The sequence below is a fragment of the Aspergillus pseudotamarii genome (assembly GCF_009193445.1).
Source record: "Aspergillus pseudotamarii strain CBS 117625 unplaced genomic scaffold BDV38scaffold_23, whole genome shotgun sequence".
Lineage (NCBI taxonomy): Eukaryota > Fungi > Ascomycota > Eurotiomycetes > Eurotiales > Aspergillaceae > Aspergillus > Aspergillus pseudotamarii.
This window is the reverse complement of record NW_022475037.1, coordinates 308,005-328,901: the sequence shown is the minus strand read 5'-3', so window position 1 is coordinate 328,901 and position 20,897 is coordinate 308,005. Positions and strand designations below refer to the sequence as shown.

General features: G+C 48.5%; 5 protein-coding genes across 5 annotated transcripts; 3 read left to right on the top strand and 2 right to left on the bottom strand.

Annotated features, from left to right (window-relative positions):
- The first annotated feature begins 743 nt into the window (after positions 1-743).
- Positions 744-2,410, top strand: BDV38DRAFT_79118 (class I SAM-dependent methyltransferase). Its single transcript, XM_032063945.1, has 2 exons — positions 744-1,265; positions 1,390-2,410. The coding sequence occupies exons 1-2, from the start codon at positions 1,045-1,047 to the stop codon at positions 2,279-2,281; spliced, it is 1,113 nt and encodes a 370-aa protein (XP_031914185.1). The 5' UTR covers positions 744-1,044; the 3' UTR covers positions 2,282-2,410.
- Positions 2,411-3,180: 770 nt separating this feature from the next.
- Positions 3,181-5,191, bottom strand: BDV38DRAFT_79091 (Set1-mediated histone H3-K4 methylation subunit Swd1). Its single transcript, XM_032063944.1, has 5 exons — positions 4,997-5,191; positions 4,883-4,944; positions 4,744-4,832; positions 4,540-4,680; positions 3,181-4,478 (listed from the first exon to the last, which is right to left on the bottom strand). The coding sequence occupies exons 1-5, from the start codon at positions 5,064-5,066 to the stop codon at positions 3,401-3,403; spliced, it is 1,440 nt and encodes a 479-aa protein (XP_031914184.1). The 5' UTR covers positions 5,067-5,191; the 3' UTR covers positions 3,181-3,400.
- Positions 5,192-5,860: 669 nt separating this feature from the next.
- BDV38DRAFT_270859 (DNA-directed RNA polymerase II core subunit RPO21) lies at positions 5,861-14,849 on the top strand (the record flags this gene model as incomplete). The annotated part of the gene is made up of 8 exons (XM_032057218.1): positions 5,861-5,989; positions 6,057-6,213; positions 6,273-6,343; positions 6,404-11,277; positions 11,658-11,692; positions 12,264-12,383; positions 12,450-14,384; positions 14,440-14,849. The coding sequence occupies 8 exons, from the start codon at positions 5,861-5,863 to the stop codon at positions 14,847-14,849; spliced, it is 7,731 nt and encodes a 2,576-aa protein (XP_031914183.1).
- Positions 14,850-15,206: 357 nt separating this feature from the next.
- BDV38DRAFT_270858 (putative DNA repair protein Dds20/Mei5) lies at positions 15,207-18,085 on the top strand (the record flags this gene model as incomplete). Its single annotated transcript, XM_032057217.1, has 4 exons — positions 15,207-15,905; positions 16,154-16,158; positions 16,594-17,605; positions 17,675-18,085. 4 exons carry the CDS (start codon positions 15,207-15,209, stop codon positions 18,083-18,085), a joined length of 2,127 nt encoding a protein of 708 aa, XP_031914182.1.
- A 311-nt stretch (positions 18,086-18,396) lies between these two features.
- BDV38DRAFT_292481 (amidase family protein) lies at positions 18,397-20,798 on the bottom strand (the record flags this gene model as incomplete). Its single annotated transcript, XM_032062018.1, has 3 exons — positions 18,397-18,548; positions 18,621-20,656; positions 20,755-20,798. The coding sequence occupies 3 exons, from the start codon at positions 20,796-20,798 to the stop codon at positions 18,397-18,399; spliced, it is 2,232 nt and encodes a 743-aa protein (XP_031914181.1).
- Positions 20,799-20,897: the final 99 nt, after the last annotated feature.

The window sequence follows — 20,897 nt, the reverse complement described above, 5'->3', positions numbered from 1 at the left end:
AGTCCGCTAGAATATCAAATGACACATTCATAGAAGGTATGCTTATACAGCCCAGCGTTGCTCACGCCCATTTTTTGCTGGAAAATAGAGAGAGAGAGAGAGAGGTAAAGGAGTTAAAAAAAAGAGCGTTACATACCGAAGGATACAAGACAGTGCAAGGTGACAGCCTCAGGCTTCTTCCATAACTTAACCGCCCCGCCCTCCCACCCGTGGGCCCAACGGGGACAAGACAGCGGCTGCAACAACCTTAAAGGCAGGCTTTCCATTGCAGGGCTTCTTCTCGCTTCCCCCTCGTCCACCACTACCAAATCTCGCCCCCTCAGGGCTCCGCTCATTAATCTTCTCTTCCGTGGTATGGTGCTGGGTGAATCCGTCCCAATTGATGACCTTGGATCGACTACCCATCCATGGTTAGACGTGACAACTCCAGTCCGTTGTTGACAATTTGTGCCCAGTGACTGCTTGCGCCGTGACCGCTACTTCTGTGGATTTCCCGACTGGCATCGCGGGGAGACAGCACGGCGTTGTCTATTATTATTTCTTTGCCTGTCGGTACTTTTGGCTGGGTCACCTTCTTGGTTTTTCCGTTTCTGCCCTTCTGTGTTTAAGTGGATGTGACCATTGATTCTCTGCCTGGTCCTATCTGCAACTTTTCTGTTTTTCTATTTTTTCTATTTTTTATTTTTATTTCTATTTTCTTTTTCTTTTTTATTTATTTATTTATTCTTTTTTTATTTTTTTTTTATTTTCCCTCTTTACTTTTCTGATTCTCCCCCTGAATTCTCGTCTTTCTTTCTAATACTGCGAATGATATCTTGTGTTTCGCTTTTCACTCCCTTAAATTTATGAATGGACTTGCCGTCCATTCACTAGGCTCAGCCCCATTCTACTCTATGTTTTATTCGTCACTCAATATATATACCATATACACGATCTACAAGCGTCCACACTACTGACATCAGCCTCTCGCCATCGACGCCGGCGTTCTTCCCCTCGCCACCATATTAACCTACCAGACTTCTTGCCGACTCTTCACCACACGGGATGTTTGGAAACGGCCAGACTGGTCAGCGTCTTCCGGCGATGGCCTCACCACCATACGATCCGCACTACTCACAGTCGTTGGCATCTAGTCGATCAAGAAATAACTCGGATGCTATGGATATCCACGCCATTACAGACCGAGATCCCCCAGCACGAGAACCCTCTGGTTATAGCCAGTGGGACCGTAATGGTTCTCCAAGTTTGAATTCCATTCATAGCAAGTAATTCTTCCCCGTTTCATTAATCTTCTGTTGTTATTTCTGGGCTGCGTCAGTTATTCACTCTGCCGAAGCTGTTATCGTTGGACGACTAATGTTCTTCTTTGTTGTTACTGTTTTTCTCTAGGAGTTCTGAGAAACAGCCTTTCTATGAAGAAAACGGACGAATGTATCATGCGTACCGCAAAGGGGTATATATGCTACCATGCGATGAGCAGGAGCAAGATCGCCTTGATATCTTCCACAAATTATTCACGGTGGCAAGGGTATCGGATGGCCTAATGTACGCCCCGCATCCCAGAAACGGCCGATTTCTGGACTTGGGCTGCGGGACCGGGATATGGGCAATTGATGTTGCCAACAAATACCCAGACGCTTTCGTTGTTGGGGTCGACCTTGCTCCCATACAGCCCTCAAACCACCCAAAGAATTGCGAGTTTTACGCCCCGTTCGACTTCGAGAGTCCTTGGGCCATGGGTGAGGACTCTTGGGACCTGATTCACCTACAGATGGGATGTGGAAGTGTGATGGGGTGGCCCAACCTGTACCGGAGAATATTCGCCCACCTTCGACCTGGTGCTTGGTTTGAACAGGTGGAGATTGACTTTGAACCGCGTTGCGATGACCGTCCTCTTGAGGGACTAGCTATTCGACAGTGGTACCAACTCCTAAAGCAGGCTACACAAGATGCCATGCGACCTATAACCCACAATTCTCGTGATACAATCCGAGATCTGCAGGAGGCTGGTTTTACCGATATCGATCATCAAATGGTGGGGTTGCCCCTTAACCCATGGCATCAAGATGAGCACGAAAGAAAAGTTGCTCGCTGGTACAATTTGGCTGTCTCCGAGAGTATTGAATCACTCAGTATGGCGCCTTTCAGTCGTGTTTTCGGCTGGGATTTGGACCGAATCCTGCGCATTTCGTCAGAAGTCAAATCGGAGGCATTCAACAAAGAACTACACGCGTACAATATTCTTCATATATACCAAGCACGGAAGCCTTCTGCGAATTGATTCTTTCTACCAACTAGCGCACGATGGACATCCAAACATGCGCCAGCAGCGTTACTAGTGCCCAGTCTCCGAGTTATGGGATGGGCGAAACCACCGTCCATGCAGCCCCCTCTATCTGCGCTTTCATGAGCCCTCTCAATATGCTGTGGCTCAATGTGAATGTGTGGTGCCACTTTCTAGCTTGCACACAATGGTCCTGAGCCGCTATTTGCATACTGCAAAAGCAAATTCCAACTCAAATTGGGTTTGCAACCTCTATGTCTTTGGAAAATCCAGTGCGTCGTGAGAGCTCCATTACTGGGTCTTTGGTCGTAGACGTCCGGTTTATGTTGTTGGTAGAAGCAGCTACGAGCGATGCACTAAAATCCCCCATCACTCCAGCAACACTTAGAAGGTTGATGGAAATGCATGGAACTTGCTTTGATTATCATAACTCTCGCTTTGGGCTTGGGGATTCCCAAAACCAAGATCGATCTGAGCTTGAGGCCGGCGTGCGTCTTGCGAGTGAGTTTAAGCAAAACACCCAAGCCAAACAGGCAAGCCAAGAATCTTTTCATCCAAAAGATATAGTATGATACAGCTCTTCTCCCTATCGACAGACCAATGGGACTGCAGAATATTGGCAGGTCATTCATGGCATGGCACGGCCTATGCCTGCTCTTAATCTGGCTGTGGCTCATCCATCGCACTTTTCAGGGCCACATCAATCCCTGGCATTGCATGCTATCTCGCTTGCCAACTACAGCATACTCATGGCGTTTCGGGTGAGTGCATTGTTGATAGCTGTATACCCAGTTCATTTCAGTCTATCTGTGACGACATTATCCAATCATCGCCGTTGTTTTATTCGAGATTTGTAACATGATATCACATAAAAGACGATAAAAATTTATATAATACAATGGGAAGAATTTATCCATGTGATCTTTTGCAAGTCCTCATTACCAGCTAACATGATCCGAAAATGCAAGTGTGTGAGATACCAGTTTCTGGGTATTTCGCCAAACGCCTCGATAGCCTTCAAGACACCCACCCATCCACCCAATGACTCAAAAGACAAATGCTCCGGTAAATTATCTAATACTATAATGCGAACTCATGCTCATACGCGTGTTCATTTCAACGCCGGCGGCCCTTTTGTCCCCGGGAGGTACCGTTTCTACCTCCAGTAGTTTCTTTCTCCCCATCTCCGTTGGCCAAGTCACGGCCAGCGCCGGGGCTACGCCTCCGCATTGTGCCGGGACCCACGGCGACGATGTCCTCTTCACTTTCGCTGTCGGAAATATCTAGAAGAACAGGCATGCGGAAGGACTCCATCTCTTCATCTGTACCGCTTTTGTGGGGCTCGATGGTTAACACGTCGGGAACTTCGTCTTCCTGGTCAAGCCGACGTTGGTGAATTTCCTCCGCAGGGTGAACGTCGAATTCATCTTCGCGTTCAACATACTCAACGTTTTCTTCGACTTCGCCAAAATCAGGCGCTAGTGCGGACCATTTTTGAGGCGTCACAATCGACCATGTGTAGATGCATCCAGATTCCAAACCACAGGCGACTACCATAGGGCGGGAAGGGTGCCATTCCACAACGCCCAGTTCTTCTCGGGGACCCTCGAGGATCTTCACCAGGGAACCGTGACTCCGTTCCCAAACGTAAATGTCAGGATTCATGAAGGTGGATGCGGTGACGAATTCGCTCGTCGAAGAAAAGGTGATATGGTTCCAGCTTAGTCGATTAACCACGTCCTGGAACTTATGTTCGACCTGAAGCTTGATGTTGGTAGGTTCTAAATCAATACCTAGCTGGGAGAGGTCTGGCATGAGGATGGTGCGTATCACTCGGTCGGAGCTATTAACTAGCAGGTCTCGGCCGTTGCTGGCAAGGCGAAGTAGGATCACCACTCCATTGCAAAGACGAGTAGAATGAATTGTCGCGCATGTTTGTGTTTCAATTATGTTGATCCACCCTTTAGATGTGCCTGCTATAATGTGATTTCCTAAAGCAGTAAAGATGGTAACACATGTTGAGTGCTTCGCGTCTTGGGCTGCCTGCTTTGCGGCCACAGCGGGGTCAACTTCTTCGGATTTAGGTGGCGGGGGTCGAAATGGAGCGGAGGGAAGAATGCGCTTAATGGGCTTAGGGGATGAGACGTCAACCAAAACAGGCTGGTCCTCGAATAGGGAGGCAACAAAAAGTAAACTAGGTAGTCAAAAAGCTTTAGGAATGACACGTGAAGCAGTATTCAGAAGAAGAGACTCACTGATTATAAGGATGTAATTCAGCAATATATACAGGTGCTTCGAATCGGATCGTGCGTACTCGGGAACCATCTTTCAAGTCCCACAGGATACACTTCCAATCTTGTGATGAACTGAGTAGATAGCGGCCATTCCTTGACCAACTACATATCGATTTATAGTCAGTCGTTCCGATCGAGCGGTGTTTCGTAACATAGCGCACGTACCTCAGGGACTGGATTTGCCTGGTGTGACCTCGTAGTTTCCGTGCAACCCCGTTCGTCTCTAAATCAAATATGACCACTGTGCCATCAACCTGTAAGGGGGTCAATAGGATATCGCAACGATAGCGGTAGGTTGACTAACTCGTCCGGAGGCTAGATAATCTCCCTTGCGGTTGAATCGTAGACATGTCGCATGGCCGCTTCCTGCAACTGTCAGCGAAAGATCGTTGCTAAAAGTGGGTTCGACGTGGTATACTCAGTTTCTCTGTAAGTGTATCGGGATAGTCCTGCGCCAGGACAAAGGGATCGAGAAGAGACAAATTCATTGCGCTGAACCAATTATCGGCATGCGCTCAAGACAGAGTGGCAGGAAAAGTCAATGTAAGAGTAACGAGAGGTACGGAATGATCCCAGCCCAGACTAAAGGCCAGGAGGAATGGGTGAGAGCAATCATTCAGTGTTCATTTGGTGACCACTGAGACAGTCTCTACGCGGGGAGATTCACGGTAGATGAGCAAATGCTGAAGATTAGAAACAGGCTGGCGGGCGGTGAGAGGTCATCTAGAAAGCAAAGCGGATGGCCCACAATAACCTCAATCGTAGCTTAATGATTGGCCGTGATTGGAACAACACCGCCAATCTCTGCTGGGTACGAGTCTTAGCGTCACAGACTTTTAGTGAGTGCCACGCTAGCCGCAGGTTGCGGCTCAGAAAACTCGTGCCCCATCGGGGACGACCTGACGTCCAACCATCTCCCTTTCATCACCTCGACACACTGCTTTCCCATCCCCCAACGTCCCCGATCATCGCGTTTGGCATCGCGATATCGTTTTGCGAGTCGGAAAAGTCGCCAAGACCGACCGTGAATCTTTTTCCTCCGCCCTTTTTCGACTTTCGCGACGTCGGAGAACAAGGTCGCAGGCGCCCTCGTGGCAAGGGCTGCCAAAGGCCTCACCCGGCCAGCTGCTTGCAATTTCTTTCATCGTCGCTTCTGCACGCCTGACTATTGATAGAATAGAGCTATTCGAGACGTTTGTTAGCAATATTTCATCCTTAGATCTGTTCGATCCGTGATTCAGCCCCATCTCTCGAGTGACACGTCTCCGCGACAACAGCCATCATGTCGAACGTTTACTTTCCCTATTCCAAGGCGCCTTTGCGCACCATCAAGGAAATTCAGTTTGGTCTCTTCTCACCAGAAGAGATCAAACGAATGAGTGTGGTCCATGTGGAGTACCCGGAGACTATGGTTTGTTTTCCTAATCGCTTCTTCCTGACCGCCTAGTTATGATCGCCTCTGACTGGGTGTAAAATAGGATGAACAAAGACAACGACCGCGAACAAAAGGTCTGAACGATCCTCGCTTGGGAACCATCGATCGGCAATGGAACTGCGAGACTTGTGAGGAAGGCCAGAAGGAATGTCCGGGACATTTTGGACATATTGAGCTTGCCACTCCTGTTTTTCATATCGGTATGTTTATATATTTCGCTGTTGTATACTTTGAGGTTATTGCTAACGTCCACTTATAGGTTTCTTGACGAAAATCAAGAAGCTTCTTGAGACGGTCTGCCACAACTGTGGAAAGATCAAAGCCAACACGGTTAGTCATCCCTCACGGGATGGCAAATCTAATATGGCAGATTTGCTGACTTGAAACCAGTCTGATTCCAAGTTCCTTGAAGCCCTACGCATGAGAGACCCGAAGAGACGTTTCGACCACATCTGGCGACTATCGAAAGATGTCACGATATGTGAAGCTGACCCTCCTCCGGACGAGGACGAGCCGTATGCGAAAGAGAGCTCCAAACCAACGAGAATGCACGGTGGGTGCGGAAATGCCCAACCGACTATTCGCAAAGAGGGAATCACCTTGGTGGGGACATGGAAACCTAGCAAGAGCATGATGGACGAGATGGATATGCAGCAGCCAGAGAAGAAGACAATCACCCCCCAGATGGCTCTGAACATCTTCCGTAACATCTCTCACGAGGATGTTCGTATCATGGGGCTGAGTAATGACTATGCTCGTCCTGAGTGGATGGTTCTCACAGTCTTGCCGGTGCCGCCTCCCCCTGTCCGTCCAAGTGTGCTTGTGGGTGGTAGCACTAGTGGCCAGCGCGGTGAGGATGATCTGACATACAAGCTGGCTGAAATTGTTCGGGCAAACCAGAATGTCCAGCGTTGCGAACAGGAAGGCGCCCCAGAGCACGTGGTACGGGAGTTCGAGTCTCTATTACAGTATCATGTCGCCACATACATGGACAACGATATTGCTGGCCAGCCAAAGGCTATGCAGAAGTCAAACAGACCAGTGAAAGCTATTCGCAGTCGTTTGAAGGGTAAAGAAGGTCGTTTGCGACAGAACTTGATGGGTAAGCGTGTGGATTTCTCAGCTCGTACTGTCATTACAGGTGATCCCAACCTGTCTCTTGACGAGGTTGGTGTGCCAAAAAGTATCGCAAGGACTTTGACATACCCCGAAGTTGTTACGCCGTACAACATCGACAAATTGCAGCAGCTCGTCTCGAATGGTCCTAACGAGCACCCTGGAGCAAGGTATATTGTGAGAGATAACGGTGAACGTATCGACTTGCGCCATGCTAAAAGAGCCGGAGGCCAACAATTATTGTACGGATGGAAGGTAGAGCGTCACGTCATGGATGGCGATGTGATTCTTTTCAATCGACAGCCATCGCTTCACAAGGAATCTATGATGGGTCACCGTGTCCGCGTTATGCCGTACTCCACATTCCGGCTCAACTTGTCTGTGACAACTCCTTATAACGCCGATTTTGACGGTGATGAGATGAACTTGCATGTTCCTCAAAGTGAGGAGTCTCGCGCAGAACTACTCCAGCTTGCTCTGGTTCCTATGAACATTGTATCCCCTCAGCGAAACGGACCTCTTATGGGTATCGTACAGGATACGCTCTGCGGTATTTACAAGATTTGTCGGCGTGATACATTCTTGACAAAGGAACAAGTAATGAATCTTATGATGTGGGTTCCTGATTGGGACGGCGTGATTCCCCCGCCAGCTATCTTGAAGCCTAGGCCTAGATGGACTGGTAAGCAAATTATTAGCATGGCGCTTCCTTCGGGTCTCAATCTTCTCCGTGTGGATAAGGACAACTCAGCGCTCTCTGAGAAGTTTGCCCCTCTGAACGACGGTGGTCTTCTTATTCATGGTGGACAGTTGATGTATGGAATGTTCTCCAAGAAGACTGTTGGTGCCAGTGGTGGTGGTGTCATCCACACCATTTTCAATGAATATGGGCCAGGTACTGCTGTGGCCTTCTTCAACGGTGCACAGGCTATTGTTAACTATTGGCTACTCCACAATGGTTTCAGTATTGGTATTGGTGACACCATTCCAGACGCAGTCACTATCCAAAGAATTGAGAACTGCGTCCGGGAACGAAAGAAGGAGGTTGAAAGTATTACTGCTAGTGCTACGGACAATACCTTGGAGGCCTTGCCTGGTATGAACGTGCGAGAAACCTTTGAAAGTAAGGTTTCGCGTGCACTTAACAATGCTCGTGACGAAGCTGGCAGTGAAACTGAGAAGAGCTTAAAGGATCTGAACAATGCCATCCAGATGGCCCGTTCTGGATCAAAGGGATCGACCATCAACATATCCCAAATGACTGCTGTCGTGGGTCAACAATCCGTCGAGGGTAAACGTATCCCGTTCGGTTTCAAGTATCGTACTTTGCCCCATTTCACAAAGGATGATTACTCTCCAGAATCTCGTGGTTTTGTGGAGAACTCTTACTTGCGTGGGTTGACACCCACTGAGTTTTTCTTCCACGCCATGGCTGGTCGTGAGGGTCTTATCGATACAGCTGTCAAGACCGCAGAAACCGGTTATATTCAGCGAAAGCTGGTTAAGGCTCTGGAAGAAGTAATGGTTAAGTACGATGGCACTGTCCGTAACTCTTTGGGAGATATCATACAGTTTATTTACGGAGAAGACGGCCTTGACGGTGCCCATATTGAGAACCAACGAGTTGACATCATCAAATGCTCTGACGACAAGTTTAGAGATCGCTTCCGTGTCGATCTAATGGACCCTGAGCGCAGCTTAGGTCCAGAGGTCTTGGAACAGGCCAATGAAATTGCAGGCGACGTTGAAGTCCAGAGATACCTGGATGAAGAATGGGAGCAACTTCTCAAAGACCGTGCTTTCCTCCGTTCTGTGGCTAAGGAAGACGAGGAGATGATGCAGCTTCCAATCAACGTCCAGCGAATCCTCGAGATGGCTAGGACTACGTTCAGGATCCGCGAGGGAACAATTAGCGATTTGCACCCAGCAGAAGTTATTCCTCAGGTGCAAGCATTGCTTGATCGGCTACTTATTGTGCGCGGTGATGACGTGATTTCGCAGGAAGCCCAGGAGAACGCCACACTGTTGTTCAAGGCGCAACTTCGGAGTCGTCTAGCGTTCCGAAGACTGGTCACCGAGTATTCTATGAATAAACTTGCGTTCCAGCATGTTATCGGAGCTATCGAAAGTAGGTTCGCTAAAGCTAACGCTCCTGCTGGTGAGATGGTTGGTGTTCTCGCTGCCCAGTCTATCGGAGAGCCAGCTACACAGATGACTCTGAACACTTTCCATTTTGCTGGTGTCTCGTCCAAGAACGTCACACTTGGTGTGCCTCGTCTGAAGGAAATTCTCAACGTTGCAACCAATATCAAGACGCCTTCTATGACTGTTTACCAGGAACCTGGCAGAACTCATGACAAGGAGGGTGCGAAGCAATTGCGAAGCGTCGTTGAACATACTAGCTTGCGGTCCGTTACCGAGGCCACCGAGATCTACTACGATCCCGACATCCAGTCTACGGTTATTGAAAATGACCGAGACATGGTCGAGTCCTACTTCATTATTCCCGAAGATGTGGCGGATGATTCCTCTCGCCAGTCCAAATGGTTACTTCGTATCATTCTCAGTCGGCCGAAGCTTCTTGACAAGGGTCTTACAGTACAGGATGTTGCTACCAGAATCAAACAGGCGTATCCCAAGGATATCGCTGTTATCTTTAGCGACAACAACGCTGATGAGCAGGTTATTCGGATCCGACAGATCCAGGACCACAAGGAGGATGAAGACGATGACGATATTGAATATGACGTCACACTTAAGAAACTTGAGCAACATCTTCTGGATACTTTAACACTTCGCGGTGTCAACGGTGTCGAGCGAGCGTTTATCAACGAGAAGAGCAAAGTCCGAGTCCTCGAGGACGGCTCATTATTCACCAGCAAGGTTGATCCCCTTTGCAAGGAATGGGTTCTTGAGACAAGTGGCTCTGCCCTTGGCGAGGTTTTGGCTGTTCCTGGAGTTGATGCCAGCCGCACATATTCCAACCAGTTTATTGAGGTATTTGAGGTCTTTGGTATCGAAGCCGCCCGTACGGCTGTTCTTCGCGAATTGACACAGGTGCTTGCCTTTGATGGTTCTTACGTCAATCACCGTCATTTGGCTCTCCTGGTCGACGTTATGACTGTGCGTGGTTACCTGACGCCAGTCACACGGCATGGTATCAACCGTGCTGACAACGGTGCTCTTATGCGTTGTTCTTTCGAAGAGACGGTGGAAATCTTGTTGGAGGCCGCAGCCTTTGGAGAACTGGATGATTGCCGCGGCGTGTCTGAAAACCTGATTCTGGGACAGATGGCACCTGCCGGTACTGGAGAGTTTGACATTTACCTCGACCAGAACATGCTTAACACTGTGGTTTCGAATAATGCTCGCTTTGGCGTGATGGGAGCCATCGGCGCCAAGGATGCGATCATTTCTGACGGTGCCGCCACTCAATATGACACCGGTTCACCCATGCAGGATAACGCTTATATCGGTACACCTGATCCCGAATCGAACTTCTCTCCTATCCGCCAAGCTGGTGCTGAATCCCCGGGCGGCTTTACTGAGTATCAGCCGACCGGTGGCTTTGGAGGCGGGTTCAGCCCAGCGGCCACGAGTCCCGCTGGTTATTCTCCCAGCAGTCCATTCAGTGCCAACCCCACATCTCCTGGCTATTCCCCGTCATCGAGCTACTCACCAACGTCGCCTGGTATGGCAATTACCAGCCCTCGTTTCTCCATGACGTCTCCGGGTTTCTCTCCTGCCAGCCCGTCCTTCGCACCGACATCACCTGCTTACTCGCCAACATCACCGGCGTATGGCCAGGCTTCGCCGACCTCACCGTCGTACTCTCCTACCTCGCCCGGGTTTTCGCCGACCTCGCCAAACTACAGTCCTACATCGCCAAGCTTCAGTCCAGCTTCGCCTGCATTCAGCCCAACGTCGCCAAGCTACAGCCCAACCAGTCCCGCTATTGGTGGGGCCGCTCGGCACCTGTCGCCTACTTCACCAACCTCTCCAAAGTATACACCTACATCTCCTGGGTGGTCTCCCACGAGTCCCCAGACATACTCTCCTACCTCTCCTAATTTTGCCGGCTCGCCGACATCTCCCGGAGGACCTACCTCCCCTGGTTATAGTCCGACGTCGCCGGCGTTCAGCCCGTCGTAAGTCTTGTTTTCCACGCATCCTAGGCTTTACCTTTACTAACCCTTCTCGAAGGTCCCCTCGCCAGTGAAGTTTGCTCTAATGCGTATCTTCTCTGTATCATTGTATTATCACTTCATCGAACAGCCCTCGAAAAAGAAAACATTTTGCATTCTAAGTTGCGGAATTGGTTGGTTATTTTTTCCACAATTTGGGCGTCTGTAGCCTCGTTTCTCTTTTCCTTCCTGCATGTATGTTTTCTTTCATGCTTCGGCCCAATGAGTTTATTCCTTATTCGATAGCCTCGGAGCCAGCCCGCTCAAATTGCGAACGAGGTTTGTGGGTTGGCCAAGTCTGTTTCCTTTTCTTTTGAGCACTGAAATTACCAAGCGTCTTTTAGAATTGCCCCGGACTACAAGGTTCATCACTCTAAAAGTGATTTGATCCTCTTGCATGTTGCTGTTTCCCCTGGTTTGCATGGAAGAATATGATTTTGCTACGGAGTGTATTAATGATGCGGTCACAAATCTTTCTCTTTCTCCTGTACACAGCTTTTAGTGCGAATGGGGTTATGGATGCAAAGAAAAATTATATTAAAAAAAAACATTAAGAAAAACAAAAATAGCAGCTATTATGAGACCTATTTGAGGAAGAAGATCGGTAATGCTGAGCCTTATCAGTTTGTAGGACTATTTATGTAGTACTTGGTTTTTTTGTAGTGTCGGCGAAATGAACCTCCGCGTGGACAGGTGGCCCGTTCCGCATTAGAGCTCTTAGGAAGCATGTAATGCATGATTACTTTCCTAATCTTATCCGTCTGGATCTGGCGATGCTCTTCTAACCGGGGACAGTTCGCCATGTTCTTCTCACTGATCAGTATTAACAATTCCTTGTTGACAACATGAAAAACTTGTGGTTATGGCGTTTCTTGCCTTTGGCGTTTCGTGAGTGTTGGGTGCGGAGCTCAACGTACGATGGAAGCTGACATCTCTTGACTACGATCTAGTGCTACTGCAGGCGCTTGCAGTGGAATCCAAGGCGTCCACTGATGTCGCTCACGAAGCATATCAGCATCCAGACCAGTCTCCAGGTGGGACAGAGGGTTCTGGCGCTAGACCTGGAAGCCGTGAGTGTCCCCGTTCGGCTTAAGCTGTTGTCGCTCTAAGCACTAAGATGATAACGGTCTCTCTAGAACACGTTGATACCGCCCTCAAAATTCTCCGTAACTCAAAGATCCCGATCGTCACGTCCGAGAAACCGTCTGGCATATTGGGGAACACATTACATTACTTTAAAGAGGCGTTCCGCGTTCTGTTCCTGAATGGCCCGCCATCAGATAATGTTGAGCGGCAGAAGATCCACCCAAATGTCGCAAAGGCCGTGAACGAACTTAAGATCGCTGCGCAAAAAGATCAGAACCCCGATGCGATGTTCCTCTTAGCGGAGTTGAATTTCTACGGCAACTACACGCATCCACGCGACTTCAAGCAAGCGTTCCAGTGGTATCAGAGTCTTGCTTCGACCACTGGGAACCGTACAGCACAGTATATGGTGGGATTTATGTATGCGACAGGTATCGGAGGTGGAGTTGAGCGAGACCAGGCGAAGGCGCTATTATACCATACTTTCGCCGCGGAAGGGGGCAACACGAGGTCGGAGATGACGCTCGCTTACCGAAATCATGCTGGCATTGGGATGCCCAGAAATTGCGACCATGCAACGTATTACTATAAGAAGGTTGCAGACAAGGCTATTCAGTACTTCCGATCCGGACCACCTGGGGGACATAGTATGATTCGGGAATCATACCGTTGGGCTGACGAGGAGGGCGGCGTATATGGCGAAGGTGCCAGTGTATCCAGTTCGGGACCAAACGCCATGCGTGATGCAGCACATTCAAGCACCGAAGCCAGCTTGGAAGATGTCCTCGAGTACTTGGACCTTATGTCGAGAAAGGGCGAACTTAAGGCTACCTTCAGCCTAGGCAAGATGCACTACGAAGGCTCGCGAGGTCTGCCTAGAAATCTTCGAAAGGCCATGAAGTATTTCAAACAAATCACAAAACGCTATTGGAATAAGGACGGGTCTGTAAACCCGAATCATCCACTTGGAATTGAGAAATTAGCATCGAAAGCAGCGGGCCATATAGGGATGATGTATCTCCGTGGCGAAGGTGTAGAGCAAAACTTTGCCACTGCCCTCACCTGGTTCAGGCGTGGAGTGACCAATGGAGATTCGCTCTGCCAACATCAAATGGGACTGATGTATCTCCATGGATATGGCGTGCAGCAGGACGCTTTCAGGGCTGCATCGTATTTCAAGTCCGCATCTGAGCAAGATTTCCCCGCCGCAGAAACAAGACTGGGTGCTTTGTTCTTGGACCAAGGTGATGTCCCAACGGCTACCCGGTATTTTGAGCTAGCTGCCCGCTGGGGCTGGATGGAAGCCTTCTATTACCTGGCAGAATTGTCCAATAATGGTATTGGTAGGGAACGGCATTGTGGAATGGCTGCATCATACTACAAGATGGTCGCAGAACGAGCTGAAGTGATACATTCATCATTCGATGAGGCAAACACCGCGTATGAGAATGATGACAAAGAACGGGCTCTCGTTGCTGCCATGATGGCCGCGGAGCAAGGTTATGAGCATGCGCAGTCCAACGTAGCATTCCTGCTCGATGAGCAACGCTCTTTGATGTCCTTTGATCGTATCCTACCGGGAGCCAAGAAACCTCGACCGTCTCTGCTTCGGAATGCCGCGCTGGCCCTTATCTATTGGACTCGTTCCGCCAAACAGACAAACATTGATTCCTTAGTTAAGATGGGTGACTATTACCTGGGCGGTATTGGTATTGCTGCAGATGCTGAGAAAGCTTCCACTTGCTACCATAGTGCCGCTGAAGTGCATTATAGTGCACAAGCCTATTGGAATCTTGGCTGGATGCATGAGAATGGCATCGCTGTGGAACAAGATTTTCACATGGCCAAACGATACTATGATTTAGCACTCGAGACGAGTACTGAGGCCTATCTACCCGTAAAATTGAGCTTACTGAAGCTTCGTTTACGGAGCTATTGGAACAGAATCACGAACGGCAAGATCAACTCTATCCAAGACGAAGAAGGTATGGATGCCGCAGTCAACTTTAGTAATAGGCTTTCTGCTGACCCCGTTCTCAGAATCAAAGCCCCGGCGGACATTGAAAGAATGGATTGCAGCGTTCATTGAGAACGACGAAGAGGAGGAAGCCTATCGTGCGCAGATGTACAAGCGAGCCGAGGAAGAAGATGACCTGCTATCGGGTGGTTCAGATCGACACCATATGGATGACCGTCATGAAGATGGCTACTACGACGACCTGGAGCTCGATATCGATGAAAGTGTTTTAGAAGGCCTTATTATTGTTGCCTTAGCCGCGACTTTGCTAGTGCTTGTATACATGAGACAGCAACGGAACAGACAGAGACAAGATGGGAATGTCGGCGCGAATCCAGGAGCCCCGGGGAATGGAAATGAGGACCGAGGTTTTTTCCCTCGTCCTGGAGACCCGGAGTTCGCTCAATGGGTAGCAGGCGGCGTCGGGCATTGATGAGGAGCACTCATAGTCTGTATATCGTGCATTTAATGATCAGTGGAAGATTTTACAACTGTAGACGAATCTTTTCATTGGTGATATTGTTATATAAGTATTTAAACTGATCCCAGCATAGATTAACAAACAATTTTTATATTCTAAAAAGATATATACCAAGACGTCTAAAATCTCTTTGCTAGTTGTCAAAAGAGGATTTTCTATGTTGGTGTAAATGAAGAAAAAGTAGGTCCTGGAAGTCCTTGGCGCATGGCCTTTTAGGTGGGTCACTCCGTCTTCTCTTCAACTTGCATGAAAGCCGCTTCGATACAATGTAATTACTTCAAGTATTGCAGGACATTCAAAAAAAAAAAAATGTCGTCCGCCAACCTCAATAGAAAGCGTCGTCGTGTGGAAAATGCAGCTTCGGCGCTTTCCAAACCTTTCAAGTCTCCCCTCCGCCGACCATCGCAAGTCTCGGAGACCAAGCACGAGGCATTATCCAAAGAAGAAAGTAATGTTGACACCAATGATGCGCGCACTCCATCTGCGACCTCATCTTCCCCGTCGTCTGCGCGTCCCTCGAGCTTGGAGTCTCACAAAAGAAAAGCGCAAATAAACCATCTAGCTTCATCTAAAAAACCAGTATTCTCTGACCCAGTCATTCTTGATCTTCAGAAGCAAGAAAGGGCGCTGCAGTCACGACTTGCTATCCTGCGATCTGAACTTGACACTGCACAACAAGCTCTTCAGCTCGAGTCCTCGACCAGAGATGCAGACCTCCAATCGTTGATTACGAAGTGGAGATCTGTCAGCCAGAACGCAGCCGAAGAAGCTTTCTCTGGAGCTCAGGAACGTGTGGCGCGGATGGGGGGTATGAAGGCTTGGAGGGAGCGAATGAAGAATAACAATACGCAGTGGGAGCAAGAGGAGGTGGAGACCTGGTACGGCAGCGCAGAGGCTGAAAGGGTTGATGTGGATGAAGATGAGTTGGAGGCTCGGAAGGCTGAGATGCTAAGGGGTCGCAAGGAGAGTCACGATGAGGGCCAGGGAGACAAAGAGATTGAAGAAGAAGTTAGTTTTTTATTTCTATTAAGTCTTCCTATGGGTATAAGGATACTAATCTCAACTAACAGGAATTCACCATGGACTTCATGTTGAAGACGTTGAACATTGACCTGAAGGTCATCGGATATGATAAAACTCATCAGAGATGGATTAAGGAATAGTCTCCAACTCTGGCATACACGGGTCTGGCTTTCAGCTATGAATTAACTATGCATGATCTTCGTTACCTTTATTCTATCTTTCACCATGTATAGCTCTTGTCCTTCTTACGTAGTCCAAAGGGGTTCGGAGTAATCGCGTTTTCTAGGACACAAGGAGTAATTGCAAGTTACCTACACGTACACAACGGAGAAGGGGCAATGTTGTTCATTAAGGTTGCATATACTGCAGTTCTATCGACGACATGGTTGGCACAATTTCAAATTCCCCACATAATTAAATAAATGCGGAGTAAATTCAAATGAAGTGGGGGAACCGGACTGGTTCTTATCTTTCGTTGCTATTTAATTAAATCTAATCATTCACTCACTCACTCATTCATTTACCCTGTCCAGGACAGCCATTTTTCTTTTTCATAAATCCTTCGATGACTTATGCCGCGGACTGCAAATCATTTTAAGGTTCTCGCCTGCGCTCGTTGCTTTCGATTGAAGCGAAAATGTGACCATGTTAAACCAACCTGTGGAGAATGCAGACGAAGAGGTGCAGAATGTCTACCAGCGAACTCTTACAAAAATGGAGAAAACGTAACCGTTGCTGTGGAATATCTGAAATATCTAGAGGCCAGAGTTGCTGAGTTAGAACATGGGTCGCGCACCTCAACAACATCGCTGCAAACACGAGATTTTGGTGTCCAAACCGAGCCGACTGATCTGCTTACCTGCGATTCAATGTCTGATTGCTGTCCTGATACTCATAAGGACAACGATGCCAACGCATATCCGATATTTTGCGATCTTTTGGATTTCGACTTGCAACGAAAGCCTCCGGGGTCGAATACACATTCAGTCATCACATCGCTGGGGGATTCTACAAACTCTAGAGCAAGTGATGGATTCGACTCAAGAGATACGAATGTGGATGGCTCTAAACCAACAGAGGTTGGTTCTCTACATGACCTTGCCGTAGTGGGCGGTTATTCATTCTGGCTCGAAGAAGCCTACACCAACCTATACTTCTCGATTACACACTTCATGTGGCCATTATTTGATTGCAACGCTTGGGGTTCCTGGCGTCATGATTGGAGCCTAAATGCGAAGACAGAACCATGGAAAGGATTTTTTGTGCAGATGGTGTATGCCATTGGTTCCTTGTCATACAACGTTCTCCAGCCCGGGCAGAATCATTCAAATCGCGCGGCAGAGATGTATTCCTCGGCACTGTCGTACTACCCTTATGTTATGGCAGAAGCGTCCGCTACCCTTCAGATACAAGCGTCAATTCTCATGATTATCTACTCTCTTCACTGCCCTTCTTCAGGAGAAATATCCATGTCAGTTTCTTCCATCGTCCCGTTCTGTTCAGCTACTCTGGCCGAGATTCAGAAACGCATCTCTTCTGGTCCGGAGAGCATCCTGGGAGACATGACGGGAAGGAATGCCAACCTTAATGAGCTAATGTTCATCACTTGTTATATGTTGAATGAGATCATAGTGTCCGGGTGGGAAAGACCAGTTTCTGCGGCCTATAGGATTGTTGATGATGATGTACGGATACCTGAGCGCTATTTCAACTACTTCGTATCTTCGAAGCCTTGACTAACGGGGAAGTCATAGATTCATATGTTTAGCAATGCGATATTGGACGTCTCAAACACGAACACAGCGTTGCAACACTTGTTCCGATTGCGAAAAATCCAAGCCAATATCCGAAGATACTGGGATGAGCCAACTGATATCCAAAATTCGAATGACAGGTCGTTCAAGCTGGCGCTGGATGATTGGAGGAAACACATACCTCAATACTCTGTGGAAGAAGCGCAGAGGACCTATCTCGATCCTCTGTGGATGACAAAACTATATGACTACAGTATAATCATCCTTATGCAAGGAAAGCGAAAGCATCTCATGCGCGAAGATCTTGATGACATTCTTTCGGCTGGAGTTGAGGTATGTCTTAACTATAGACGTCTGCAGGAAGAAGGTCAAGTGATGTGCTTTACATGGTCCGCGGTGCGTCTACGCTAGCAAGTATCGTCTTTGGGGAATTCTTACTAACGTATATGCTATAGCTTGTGTTTCAGTTCCGGACTGGGATTTTACTTCTCTATATATGTCAGTCCGCGAGCCTGGGACTCGATTATATACAGCAGGCTTTTGAGGCCGTATGTGCCTGTGCAGACAGCCTTACCTGTTTTGCCACCCGTTGGCCGGATGCCACTCCTTACGCTAAAGTATTTTACTTCCTTCTTTACTCTGCCTCTTGGCTCCCAGGAGATCTTCCCGAACGGCTGCGGTGTGTATGTTCTTTTAGTGAATTGGAAGCCTACTTGAAACAACTAAAGAAACAGTACTTGCACAAAGAGGTTCTCGCAATGATTGAGGATATGGTAGAACCTCCCATTTCCGATATACGCTAGCAAATACAAGAGACTATGCCTGCCTGTCGCATCCTCTTTCATGGTCTTGATGAGATAGTGAACCAGAGAGTCTGCATGATGTACATATTTTATTTGGTATATACAAATTGAGAATATGATAAATCATAGCAATAACAATTTACCAGCTGTTTGACCAGTGTTCGTATGAGCCACAATCACAACAATTGTCTGGACTAAAGCAGGGCTTGTCCATCGGGACCACGTGCCGTCACGAGCTGAGACGGGATATGTCGCAGTCAAACTCCATCCGTTGCCATCAAGCCGAGGATCAATTAGTTCACCGTTGATATAGCATACCAACTGTTTCAACTGCGCGCCGCGGCTACATTGCAGACTTCCTTTGACCTCAACATACACGGTCGAATCCTTGATGCACTTGGACTGATCTGTGATAGTGACTTTAGGCAGTTCTACCTGACCTTGAATAGAAGAGGACTGTCGGTTTTTTGTCATATGAACGATATCAGAGTCCAACCCAGGCACACGAGGCGGCACTTGGCGATAATGTGTAGATTCTTCAAATGCATACGCATAACGCAGCAGCTTGGTGTCATCGTATGCCTTTCCCACGAACGTTAAATTTATTGGCATTTTTGTGTCCTCCATCACGCCCATCGGGACAGAAACGGTGGGAATACCAAGATGACGGATCTCCCGGTTTCCATTAGAGTACTTCACACCATTTTTCCAAGCGTACAGAGAAGCCTCCGGATCCACATCTGCGTTTGCGCGGCCAATATCGCCATTAGCGGGGAAGACCACTACATCAAGGCCCTGACTGTCCATCCATCGTTCGAAGGTTTCCTTCCGTGCGTTTTCCAGGGCTTTAATAGCCTGCTCTAGGTTCGAAATATCGAAGATCGAATTGGGCTTGTTCTTCGGATATTCGACCATCTTGTGCCATCTAAGCTGGTTTGCGGCATCCGGGGTTCCGCGAAGAGAGCCGGGTGCAAGAGGAAAGATAGTCTTGGGGTCTACACAGGCAAGCGAATCAAGTCCAGGCTGGCCGTTGGCGGCTAGGAAGTCATCCCAGGAGTGAGCCACAAGTTGACATCTTTCCACTGAGTGCCAGCCTTCTGGAAGGCCTTGGACACTCACCAGTTCTCCCAGGCTTGCTCTAGCTTCGTAAGTGGTTACCATTGGAAAGTCGATCTCCACGACTGTAGCACCACACGCGTCCAAAGCGCCTTTTGTTCTTTCCCAAAGCTTGAGCACAGAAGGTCTCGTGCAAACTTTATCTGGGAGAGGGTCCTTGCCACCGATGTACATAGAAGGCACACCGATCCGTTTCCCACGAAGCGCAGAGCTCTCCTTTAGCTCATCGAACAATTGAGGCCGGATTGTGTCCACTGAGGGTAGAGGGACAATCTTCTGCTCATTCCAGAAGTCTCCTAAAGGTGTTTTGTCGACAACAGCAAGAACATCAAGGACCTTGAAGAGGTCCGACATGGTGCGAGTATGGGGTACTAAAACGTCGCATGTGGGATATAAAGGCCACACTCCACGGAGAGGCAACAGACCCTTTGATGGGGTATAGGCGATAATGGAATTATTGGAAGCAGGAGATCTGCCCGAGGACACAGTCTCAGAGCCTAAGCTGAACGCACAGAAATTTGATGTGGTAGCTGTTGCAGATCCGTTAGAAGAACCCGACGCGTATGCTGCGGTCAAGTACTCCGGATTATATGGACTCTCCGAGCGGCCGTACGAGCCTCTCTGCATGCCTCCGTATGCCATCGCAGGCATATTAGTCCTTCCCAAGAGAACCGCGCCAGATTCCCGCAGAAGCTGGACGCATGCAGCATCTTCTGTAGCGACAAGGTTCTCGAATGCGGGCGAACCGCTGGCAACTGTCATACCCTTGACTTTGATACTGTCCTTGACGAGGTAAGGGATGCCTTCGAGGGGTCGCGGGGGAAGACCAGCAGCTCGACGGGCATCAGAAGCTGCGGCTTCATCGAAAACAGCGGGGTTGAGAATAGGAATGGCACTTAGTTCAACGCCAGCTGCATCATACACACTGATACGCCGGAGATATCTAGCTACCAGATCCACACTTGTGACCCATCCTACGCTCAAGGCATGCTCGAGCTCTGAGATGGTGGCATCGACAAGACTGAACGTTTCAGCAGTCTGGTACTCATCAGCATAATATGACCTGAGTATATTGGTCGTTGACCCTTACCGGCTCCATGACAGACAAGAAGCTTACTAGCTCTGGTGATGGAAGGGTTCACCCGAGGTATATCCACGAACCGCACAAATGAAAGGAATTGATCAGAACTTAAGAGGTTTATCATGGAAACTGCTGTTATTGGGGCTAACTATTGGAGTTTCCCACTATTATATACATACAGCTTTGGGCGCGCATTTTCGAAACAAGTTCCACTTATGCTTCC